We start from the raw sequence: 12382 nt of genomic DNA, 5'->3' as shown, positions 1-12382 counted from the left end.
AAATTATCACCCCATTAGTCTGATGAGTCTGATATGTAAGGCTATGGAGTGCATCATCATGGACCTAATTAACAAGGATATAGGGGAATCTACAAACTCTAGATCCCACGCAATTTGGTTTTGTGAAAGGTAGATCATGTCTGCTCAACCTGGTTGACTTCTTTGAGTCAGTAACCAGAACGGTGGATGAAGGTAAGGCAGTTCATACAGCCTACCTCGATCTGGCCATGGCCTTTGATACCATACCTTACTCAGGAATTATTGATAAACTCACCAAACTAGGCATCAACCCCTATATCGTTAGGTGGGTTGCAAACCGGCTCACAGAACACACAGTGTGAAAGTAGCTGACTTCAAGTCAGACTGCCGACCAGTCACGAGTGGAGTCCCACAGGGATCGGTCCTGGGTCCTCTCCTGTTTGGCATCTACTTCTCAGAAGTCCAGGCCAGCACAGACGGCTCTGACTGACCAAATTTGTAGATGACTGCAAGCTGGGAGCCATTATTAACTCCCCAAGTGATGCAGACATCCCACAGAAAGGCCTCGCTGAGACCAATGACTGGTGTCGAAACCATGACCTTAATCTTAATGCCAAATAATGTATTGTCATCCCCTTTGGGAAAAACTCAGTTGCCACTAATTACCACATTGATGGGAGCCCACTGAACACTAAATGTGTTATAAGAGCTTTTTTGTTTTCTTATGGTTCAGTGTTTTGTCATGAGTGTGGTGCCTAAGATACAGTCAGCATGTCCCCAGTAGGTCAGTGAAAGGTACCTGTAGCTAATATACACAAATCCATACATACCTCAGTATCCATGGAATAGATTTTCCATTACTTCAATGTGGGCTGCACATGAGGCTAACACATTTCCACAATTTGTTGAGTAGTGTCTCTATCAATCTGGTACTGGCCCACAGTGCTGGTGGTGTGGAGGCCATGAAATATTAAACACAGCTGGATGACCCTGCACCTTGGGGGGGGGGCAATGTTGAGCACCATTGGGCATTGCTGCTGCAATGAAAGCCCCCTGCACATACACATTTACAATGGCTGAAGGAATCTTTGACTTTATTCTGTGAGCTATTCCATCTGAGCACAGACATATGTTGATTTATTTTATTTATTTATTTATTTTACATTTGTTGACCGGGATGGTCCGACTGGATACATATCCATTTTCAGTGGAGTCCTGGGGAGAAAAGCTCCAAACACATAACAATTTACAAATTTTTTAGGTAGATAGCATTAAGTAACAGTGAATACAGAAAGAAAAAGTAGATAGTACAATGATATCAGTTACAGAACATACAGGCTGATTACAGACATAGCAGAATACATCCATCCATGAGGCATGAGACATTTTGTAAGTTGTGGTAGTAGGTAATTGATACCTTATTACCTAGGTTTAGGATATTTTATTTAGGCAATAATACCTAGATTAGTTAATATGATTGATCATCTTGTTTGGATGGACTGTTAGGGTAATTTGTATGAAGTTAAGGAGGTGAATGTTGTTGATGTTGAAATATACAGTGGGTCATACCTCTCAACATCTTAGAGCAAGAAATCTGGAGAAAGCCAAAAATAATGTGGGGGGGGGGGGCAAAGGCCCACAAATGGGCACACTTCTCTCTGCTCTTACAAACTTAGAAAGTACATAGAAATGCATGCATTTTCTGAAGGGTATGAAGTCTAAAACTCAATTATCTGTCATTATTTTCTGAATGCAAACCTCAGTGATCTGCCAGTGATTTGCAAGAAAAAAACCCAAAAAAATTAGGTTAAAATCTGAACATTCTGTGAAAATCTGTACAGTTGAGAGGCAGTGGCTGCAGCATCACTATGCAGCAGTTAAACATTTTGTAATCACTCTGCCATCTTGTTTTGCCTCATTTTCACAGCACTTTATTATATGGTCATTACAGCCATACTATTTGGGGTAGCCATTTCATGTAGCTGAGTTTTCTGAATCATGCACACCATGCACATAGCCTCTTGTCATACAAATTTGCTTATTATGATGCAATACTTTTCTGAATCCATGTTCCATTTACACCTCTGGACATGTTTGCACTAATGATCTTATTCCTGCATGATTTTACATACACATTGCACATTTGCATATTTTGCACACTGGTGTTAATCTGCACCAGCAACTCGGCTAGCATAGGATAACAGCAGGCGTGTCAAATGTGCTTTGCAATTATCAGCATGCATTTGTGCGACAGGAATGTTGTACCACAGAATGACGTTTGCTTCAGAGTTTTATGCTGTTTCAGTGGCAGTAAAATGATGCCATATGAAGCTGTGAGAACATCAAAATGGCACTCAAAAGCTTTTACATATTTTAAATAAGGTCGTAGTACAGTATCATTTTATCATTTAAAATAAAATGATACTGCATTATATACATAGTAGTCTCAGTATGACTTATTTCCACTAGCATGATTTTTTCTTGAAGCAGCTTGGGTATATATATGTTCATAGGAGGTTACTAGGCAAGTGGGCCCTAGAGCCTTTACAAGTCAAGCCATGTTAATCCCAAGTATCCCGTTTGGTCTTTTTTTGGTAGTTCATAGAACAAATTTGTAAACAGAGTGGGTCTGTGATCAACACCGGCTACCCCAGTCCATGAGGGACATGGGTGCCACCCCAGGGTTGAATTTGCAGTCCCACATCCAATTATCTAGGATACGTTTAAAAAGGGTCATTGAGAAGCTCTGTTTTATGTGAATAAGAAGTCTATTACAGAGAAGTCGCAGTCTATGGGAGACATATCTGTCTGCCCAGCATGATCTGTTAATGTCACAAGCTAGGTTGTTGCTTTCAAAATGTTAGAATGCATAGAAATCAAAGCATTCATATTGTGCATTACAGAATTTTGGTGTTTATAATTAAAGATTCTGTTTTCAGCTAAAATAATATGCCTGCCGCATGTATAATATTCAGCTAATCAGTATTTTTAATTTTGCATCTAGCCAAGTGTTACAGAGAAATTTGCTCATTGCAACAGAATAAAACAGATGGATTCTGCTATCAGGACAGATGCAAATTTCCTTTTATCCATGCTGTGCTACATGAAGTTTTACGTTTAAAGGAGATTGTCTCTCTAGTACCTCGTAGTGTGACACAGGAAATTACAATTCATGGATATACAATCCCAAAGGTTAGTTAAACTTTTGTCCTGCCTTTTTTTAAGTCTAACAAAATAAATAAACAGATTAAGAAGATATTAATGAAAGAACATCTTCAAGTAATGGATTTATTCCTACTAGGTTGCATTGATTTTAAATAACCAAAGGATGGAGTAAGTCCAGAAAAGGGCCAAAAAAACAAAACAAAAAAAAAACACTCTGGACAGGCACCAAAAGGCACAAAACACAAGCAGGAAACTCCTGTATGTGTTTTGTGAGTCTGATTTCTACATACAGGAGTTTTCTGCTTGTGTTTTGTGCCTTTTGGTACCTGTCCAGAGTGTTTTTTTTGGTTGCATTGATTTTAACTAAAATGACCATTCTATTACCTGCAATTATTCATAAAAATGCTACCCAGTGGAATCCATTTCTTTCTTTTTTTAATAGTTATTTTATTTTATTCACTTATTTGTATTTACCTTTCTGAACCTATATTTATGACCATGTACCTTCTTCATTAGGACTACACTTATTTCCGATTTATTAAATGCTCAATGTTAATGCTGTAGTTGTCACCATTAATATATTCTCCATGCCCCACTGACTGTCTCCTTCAGGGGATATGGAATGGTGAACAAGAGGTTTGGGTCACTTTAATGGAAGTGAATAACAGTATTAAACATTTGCCTTATATTATAAACATGGAAACTATAAGAGGGTGAGGAACATGGGATTGCTGTAAGAGGGTGAGGGACATGGGATTGCTATAAGAGGGTGAGGGACATGGGATTGTCAAAAATGTGTCATTTTCTGGGCTTTAAGATAGTGTTTAATTAATAGTTGCACAAAAAGAACATACAACCAATGTGGAGAACAATAAAACAGCAACGATGAGATAAAGGGGGCAACTGTCCTGGGTGCAAAGTGCTAGAAGTCACAATCCAAAGCCTTCTGTGGAAGCCATTGTTTTTTCATCTATTGAAATGCTTGTACAGAAATGCAATTCAGCTTTCTTTTTTTCTTTTCAGTTTAAAGCTGATGCACTGATCAACATTCTGCAGTAAGCCAAAGTTTTTTTTTACTCTCAGTGTGTGTGTGTGTGTGTGTGTGGGGGGGGGGGGGGCATGGATAGGCTACTGTAGAAGCCGCTCACTAGTTGACTTTTTACAATAAACCAAATTTATTTTTTCTCTTTTGGAGGACTGTATTTCCGAGACCGGCACCGGGCAGTAGATGAGGTGGCTATGACTCTGGTGGGAAAGATCAACATTTAATGAAAGATTGTGAAATGTTATATTGAAAGTGTTAGGCATAAGATATATATGGTTTGATTGGGATGAATATGAAAAAATAGGTAAGAAGGTGTTTTTTAACAAACAAATGTTCTAATGCATCACGACTGCAGAAGCCTGTACTATGTGGCTTCACTCCACCTGAACTGACTAGCTTCCAAAAGCTCTGAGCATCTTCCCAGAGCTCCTCCTGCCAGGAGTGTATGAAGCACTCTTATAAAAAGGCCATGGGAGTACCAAAAACTTCAGAGCATTCTGTTTGCCAAGGAAAAGGCAAGATCCTAGAATACATATGCTAGGAATAAAGCAAACTATGTTAATAACTATATATAGAAGGATAAAAGGAACCACACCCTGGCAACAAATTATGAAGAACAACAGTGAAAGGGGGCTGAAGGAAGTGGCGGCTACTGAAATGGTGATGCATGAGAACATCTGCTGTTGTGGTCAATTTACTTATGCAACTGTACCATGCTCAAAATGATCACCATTCCAGTTGTCTAAACTATGTGAGTAGATTACCATAACATAGTTAGTTGTAAGAGAGGGAGGACACCAGTAAGTAAGACTTTAGGATCTTCTGGAGAATTGTCCTAGCAACTCCAGTTCTGAATCTAGAAAAGGAAGGCAATCTGTAATGTTTGTAAAAGTATGTACTAAGGACCAAGTTTCTTCCTCTAGAATGATTTTATAGTCCACTTCTTTCCAGAAAGCCACAGAAGACCTTATTGAATGAGCTGTAACTCGGCCTGGAAGTAGCTTGTTGTGATGAGTGTAACAAAAAGTAACAGCACATGGCAACCCTGAAGAATTAGTCAAAGTTGACACTGGTTATCTTTTCCTCTTACAGCCATTGGAGACAAACATGTGGTCAGCTTTCCTGAAAGGTTGAGTTTTGCTTATGTAGTATTTAGGCTACATGTGTACATCCATAAAGTGAATAATCCTTTCTTCCTTTTTTCTAGGTTCAGGAAAAAAAATTAGAAGGTAAATGGTGTAGCTTAAGGTAACTCTGAAACTACTTTAGGAAAGGTAGTATTTGTTCTCAAGGAAACCCTGTCCTTCAGAAAAATGATGTAGGGTTGATTGACAGTAAGTGCCTGTAATTCAGATACCTCCTTGCAGTTGTCAGAGCAATGAGTAAAACAGTTAAGTTTAAATGAGTTAAACAGTTAAGAACATCAAATTTATCTGATGAGCAAGTTCAAATGGAGACTGAGTAGGCTTCTCAAGTAAAAAAATTGAGATTCAGGGAGGAGCCTCCTGGTTCCTCTATGAGTGGATATGTAAGATCTCTTTTAAAAATTGTTTCACTTGAGCATTGATAGAAAGGTGGGGGGAGTCTATAGGCAGACAGACAGAAGTGACTAACAAATGTACCTTTAACGAAGCATGCAATAAACCACTGGATAGTTGCAAACACAATAATCATAAACTATAAGCAAACAGGTTTGCTGAAGATGTTATCTCTTAGAATAGCACCAGCTAGAAATTTTTCCACTTATGTATATGATTTCATAGTAGCAAGTTTTCTTGCCTCCTTTAGAACTTACTGCACATCCTCAGGAAAAAAATATGTGTAAAAGGAATCAAAATTGTATTATAGAGGAAGTTAATTGAACCATTTCCAGATTGGGATATATCAAACTCCTCCAGTGTTATACGAGCAAATCTAGTTAGTGAGGACGCTTGTGGTAACTGCCCTTGGCTAGACTGAAGAGAAGAAAGACCCACTGGTGCCTTGGCCAAAAGGAAGTTACCATCACAATTTTTGATGAAGCCTTCTGTGTTTTTAGATGGACTCGGATAATGTGTAGAAAGACTTGAAAAGCATATAGGAATATTCTTGTCAATGGTATTGGTTTTCATAGGTTCATCGGTAAGCACTAGGCGAGCTGCCCCTGCAGGCCATTATAAGCCTAGCTAATTTCCTTTTTTTGGTATGAACAACCTATCCCATTTGGCCATAGATTGGCCTTATTCAGCCAATGGTCAATAATTATATATTACTCCTGATGGGAAGAACTGGATGAGGAGACCAGTGCATGGGATAAAGCATTTAGGGGTAGCATCTGTCAGTAGTACAAAGGCAAGCCTGGGGAAAACTTTCAGTTTCCCATCCACAGATCTAAGTTTCACTTGAAAACGGACAGGGATGAACTTTGTTTTATGGGGATGGGGAGCCTGTTCCATATCAGCAGTTTCCTCTGCTAAATATACCTGTTCCTCCAAACCACTCTATTGATGTTGCAGAAGAGGTTTAGACCCCTAGACTGAATATTTCTGATCTCATTTGACTTGCTGATGTGCAGTAAATCCATCAGTTGTAGGTCAGGGGAAGTCTTTTATGCCAAATGCAGGTCACCTCAGCAATCTGTAGGATACGATGTACAGTGACAGAACACTGAGTCAATCCATGTAGGACATGCTGTTTAGGCCTTGTACCCTTTTAGTAAGATATTTCTCTTTTAATTTCTCCAAGTCTTTTGGATTTCTAATACCACGATGGGAATGGGCCCCATTCCTAACTCAATGTATGATTAAAGTTCATGAAATTAGTATTGTTTCACTCTTTGATGTTAGCCAAAAGTGTTCTTCGCAGCACCTGCAATGTGCCCAGTAATGATGCCTTCTGCAATTCATATGGTGTTACATGAATTGGTAACATATCTAAATACAATTTGTATATTCTTTTTTATAAGAACAGTTGCTCCTACTACTACTACTGGAACTGCCTGGGTATCTTTCTTCCACATGGCTCTCATTTCTGCCTGCAGATCAAGGTATTTTATGACTTTGTGTCTGTACGCAAGACACTATAGTCACTGGGTGTGGCGATTTCAATGATCAGAGCTACTTTTGTCTTCTTTTATTGGACCACTATATCTGGTTTTCTAGCATCTGTTTTTTGAACTGTTGGTATTGGGAGATCCCATGTGATATAAACCATCATTTTCTATGATTATTTGTGGCTCATGTTTCCAGTGTTTTTCAGCCACTTCGATACCATAATATTTGCACAATCTCCATTGTAACAGTCTTGCCACATTACTATGCCTTTCAGTATACAGTCCCTCTGTTCATTAGTGCATCGCAACTAGCAACAAGGTTTATGACTGTTTCCAATTTGGTTTTACAAAACCTACATATGTCTGCTTCTCCCACATGTTCAATGGACTTGTAAACCAGCATATACATAGCCCACTATCTTGGGCTGCCAATATTAACCTTTCATTTCTTGATGTGAATTCACCTCTCCTTAATCATTCCTGCATTCGTTCTTGATCAACATGAGGCTCTTCCAGAAGTTTTCTATACTTACAACTATATTTATCCCTGTGAATATTCCAGTTATTGCATGTGTCTGGACAGATACATGTCAAACAAGTAATTATCTTCAATGTCTGGCCAAATGAGGGTTGAGTAAAGGGGGAACAATGACTTCCCTAGATATGAAAGAATCCCTTTCTTATAAACTGGACAATATAGAATGACTTTCTTACCACAGACACGTTAGTCGATTTTTTTTTTCATGTTTTTCCGGGTCTGTCTGCAAGGAGTCTTGGAGCAGAATTTCTTAAGTTGTTCTGAAGGGAGACAAGTCTATCTGAGGTGTTTCCCACAATTGGTTCAGTTTTTGGAAGATCCCAGGATTTAAGGGGTCTACCTTCATCCTACTGAACTTGTCTGAACTGAACTTGTCTGCAATACAGTTGTGTTGTGACAGAATGTATGAAGCCTGAAGAACCAGGCTGAGCTGAATTGCTACATTTCAAGCCATCATAGCCAGTCTACAAAGAGGGAAATAATTGGTCCCCCCTTATTTATGTGCCACATCACTGTGGTGTTTTCTGTATACACTAGCGGAGGTCCTGGGGATCAGAGAAGATACAGAGCTTTCAAGTCATTGATAACAGCTACAAGCTTGCTCCCTGACATTTATGTGCTGCTATGAACTGTAGGATGCCATGGAGCTTCAGCTTTTATCCATTTTGACCCTGCCCCCCCCCCCCACCCCATGCAAGGCACAGCTCTCAGTTGTCCCAAATTCCACAGGACTACCCATTTTTAAGCTTAAATAAGTTTAATCCCCCAATTGCCTTACTTAGGTGCTTTTTTCTCCCTGAAATTTACAGTAAAGTGCCCTCTGTTCTAGCTGTAGATATCTTCTTAGCCAGTCAGAGTGTCGCATTACTGCATCTCATTTGTTTCATTCCTAACTTCCTGTTATTTTAATGTGTTTTTGGTTTTCAATTAGATCTACTCAGTCTGCATATAAGCAGCAGAAATGGGGGAGCCATGACAGTTCATTGTTTTGAAGAGTGGGGAATGAACTTGTCAAGGATGAGAAGCCCAAAGCCAGATGAAAGGAAGAAGAACTCAGGATTCATCAGCATTTGCCATTTAACCCATTTGCCATTTGCTGAAACTTGAAGTACTAGACCATTTTTCTGTATTCTGGATTTTTGCGAGGCAAGCTGTATCGCGCACTGAATTTGAAAGCTGAGGCTAGTTGCTAGAGTATTTGCACACATTAGGTCAGACTAAAGTTTGCTGTCACTCGTCAGGACTCTACTTTTGCATTTTTATTTTAATTCTTCATTCTGTTTTGACTTTCCAGTGAGAGGTACTTTAACATCTTTGACAAATATCTGAGGACTGAAGTCATTAACCTTTCTTTCAGTCTTGCTTATCTTTCAGAAAATGCCTTTAACACATATCCTGTTATTCTAGCATTTTTCTAAGTTTATAGAAGTAATATTTAAAATCTATCCATAATGCTTGATCCCTTGTCTTCCACATTGTTTTATGCTTTGTACAGATTTCTTGTGCTCACAGGTTGAGAGATTTGGCTTACTGTGTATATTGCTTCCACATTAAGTATGTATTTGTTTTTTGCAAATGCTTAAGCACCTATCTTAAAACTAACTCTCTTGGGTGTTAGGGTGGATGAGTGTGTATTACTTGAATTTTATACACTTGTCTGAAAATACAAATAATCCCATACTGAGTGTGTGTATATACTGTATAGAACTCTTTTTAACAATTAAATGATCTAAAATAATGTCCTGTAATTGTATAGTTGAACATATATGGGCATGCACATTAATGTCCCTCATTAATAGGGGTGCTGATCATAGAATCACTCTACTAACAATGGCCATCTAATTATGGTCAATTAGGTTACACATGTTTTTTACACATCTAGGCTTATAAAGACCCTAGAGGCATTTGCCTTACTTCCACGAACCTTTGAACCTATAATATGCTTATTTGAGTATGCATATATTATGTTAATTAGATTTCCTTGATTGTCCCGATTTTAAGGTCCTTTGTCCCTGACTCTCTCATCTGGAGGTTGAGAGGTATGATACCAGGTCCAAAGGCTCTGTGGTCACTGATTGAAGGGAGTAGGAGGGGAAAGGAAGACTTGGACTGCATGTTATCTGTCCAACCTGCTAGGAAATTTCTCTCTTTACAAACCCCAAAACTAGAATCCGATATTTCAGTGGGTGTAAATGCTGAGTCCAGACTGATCTGAGATGTCCGTTGTAGTTTCCTCATGTATGGTCTGGACAGATTTCACCTGATTAGGATGGATGCCATGAACTTAGAACTCTGAGAAAATCCCTAGCAGAAGATTGGTTTGGGCTGGAAAAACTCAGAAACAACTATTGGAATGTTTTCTAATTTGTCAGGGGGGTTGGGTTGGGGAAAAACTATCCTTACATTTGACTCCAACAAACATCCTCAAAAACATTTTATGTGACGGGACAAGAGAATGAGAGAAGATTTCTGCCATTTGATTTGAAATCCCAAATTGAGAAGTTGTTTTGGGGCAGTTTTTAGTGACTCTTGACAGCTGGAAAAAGAGAATAAAAAGATAAGATAATTATCTAACTGTTGGAAAATGTATATGCCTTTGAGTCTGCAATAAGCAGTGACTGAAGCTAAGTATTCTGTGAATACCTTTAGTGCAGGTGAGTGTCCAAAGGGTAAAACAGAGAATGATAATGTAAGCCAGAGATAACCAATCTTACAAAATGCCTGAAATGTATGGCATTAAGAATGTGGAAATAGGTGTCCTTTAGATCTAGGTTTACCATGAAAGCTAGAGTTAGGATCAATGTTACAAGATTCTGTAGTGAAAGCATCTTGAACATGGGAATCTTGATATTGAGGTTTTAATCTGAAAAATCTAGTAATAGCCTTCAGACTCCTTCTGGTTTGAGGACCAGAAAACCCTTGAATAATAAATAGCCATTGCCTCAAAGACTGAAGGACACTGGTTCTATTACTCCCTGGGGGATCATATTGTATAGAAAAGGAGGAAACAGAGAAATACGGTTCTCTGAGCAAGAGGGAATACCCAAGGACAAATGGTGGAACTCCTATTGCCAGGAGTACCCTTGTTGGATAATCTTCAGAATCCAAATGTCTTGCATTACCTAATACCAAAAGGACAGTTGAAGTCTGAGGGAGATGGAAAGGTTGCCAAAGATGGGGAAGTGGCAGGGGGGGGGGTGTTTACAGTAATAGGCAGATGGTCCCAAAGACTGGGAAAGCTATTCTTGACTTTTTTTTTTTTCATCTTTCACTTTTTCCATAGAGATTCCTTTCCATTGTTTTTTTTTCCTTCTTGAGTTCTGACCCCTTGCTGTTTTAAACTGCTTGCTGGCAAAGGGGGTTGAGGAGAGTGTAAAAGTGTTACTGGGTTTACAAAAAGAGGGTTGAAAAAGTTGTGTCACTTCTTGTATCAGAGTCCCCTTTTCATCACATTTATTAAGAACCTCAGCAGCTGCGTGGAAAAAAGGACAATTCAAGATCCCAGATTTTTCTTCTTCAGGAAGATTTTGAGACTTAAGCCAAGCAAGTGCCCTCAAAAGTGACCCAGAAAGAGCCATTCTGGAAGGAGTCAGAGGCATCATAAGTACACTTCAGAATATTCTTAGCCACCTAACAAACATCTGTCACAGAATCATTTACAGGAAAGTTTTATTACCCCAGAAGATTGAAGGTTAGCTAATAACTTTTGTATATTCTCAAAAGACACAGGCAAAAACCTTAACATGTAGATGTGACAATCTAAAATCCTGAAAGTTAAAGTACTAGAAATATGCATCTTCTTATCCAACTTGTCCATTGTCTTCCCATCTTTATCTGAAAGAATGGAAGTTAGAAGCAGTAACGTCTATGGCAGCAGCAGATATAAATAGAGAGATCACTGCTAGGTCTGCTTTGGGATTCAAAAACAAGTACATATGAGACTGGGGTACCCTGTATAACCTACTAAATCTTTTAGAAGCCACAGGCTGTCAGATAAACTTACTACAGTAAGAAAAACATCTTCTAAAGCAGGCAAAACAGGATGAACTGGAGTTACTTTTGGTATCTGTACTTGTATTAAATCCTAATATCTTTTCTGAGACCTAGAGACTTCACTCTCTTCCCACTGGAAAAAAAATGCTCTCATACTAGATAATTTTCTGAAAAGCAGATTTCTTCATTAAGAATGGCTGCAGGAATGCTTTCTTCTGAATTGAAAAGCTCAGACTGAGTAGAATCCTTAGAAGCACACTCCTCGGTTGACTTCACTTTCTGACTGGAAAATCCTGTCAGATTGAAAATAAATTATTTTTCTCTTCCTGTTCAAGGACTGACTAAGTTTAGGCTTAGGAGGGTGGCCTAATGGTTAAGGTGTTTGTCTTACAAGCAGGAGGTGTAGGGTTAGAGTCTCACAAAGGATAATTGGCTAGGCTTATAAGAATAGTTAGTCTAGTACTAACCTATGTATCTAAAAGACAACCATCAGTTCCTTAGAATAAAACAGCTCTATCCATGGTGATAGACACAATTTGACAGTTTTTCTCACTAAGCACATTATCTTCCAGTCCAGCAAGCCCCTTGGGAACAGTGTTTCCAGATATTAGATACCATTACAAGCCAAGTG

General features: G+C 38.8%; 1 protein-coding gene across 2 annotated transcripts in view; it reads left to right on the top strand.

Annotated features, from left to right (window-relative positions):
• LOC122809631 (cytochrome P450 2J6-like) overlaps window positions 1-12382 on the top strand; it is a 1067145-nt gene that overhangs the window by 781672 nt on the left and 273091 nt on the right. The window contains exon 8 of one of the 2 annotated variants that reach the window (XM_044081266.1): window positions 2984-3172. In XM_044081266.1, the coding sequence (XP_043937201.1) occupies window positions 2984-3172 (189 nt within the window). The remainder of the gene's footprint in view (window positions 1-2983; window positions 3173-12382) is intronic. The other variant, XM_044081267.1, reaches the window with a different exon arrangement.

This window comes from Protopterus annectens, chromosome 8.part0 (assembly GCF_019279795.1).
Source record: "Protopterus annectens isolate FY-2018-M chromosome 8.part0, PAN1.0, whole genome shotgun sequence".
Taxonomy (NCBI): domain Eukaryota; kingdom Metazoa; phylum Chordata; order Ceratodontiformes; family Protopteridae; genus Protopterus; species Protopterus annectens.
The sequence above is the reverse complement of the archived record's forward strand: the minus strand, read 5'-3'. Positions and strand labels throughout refer to the sequence as shown.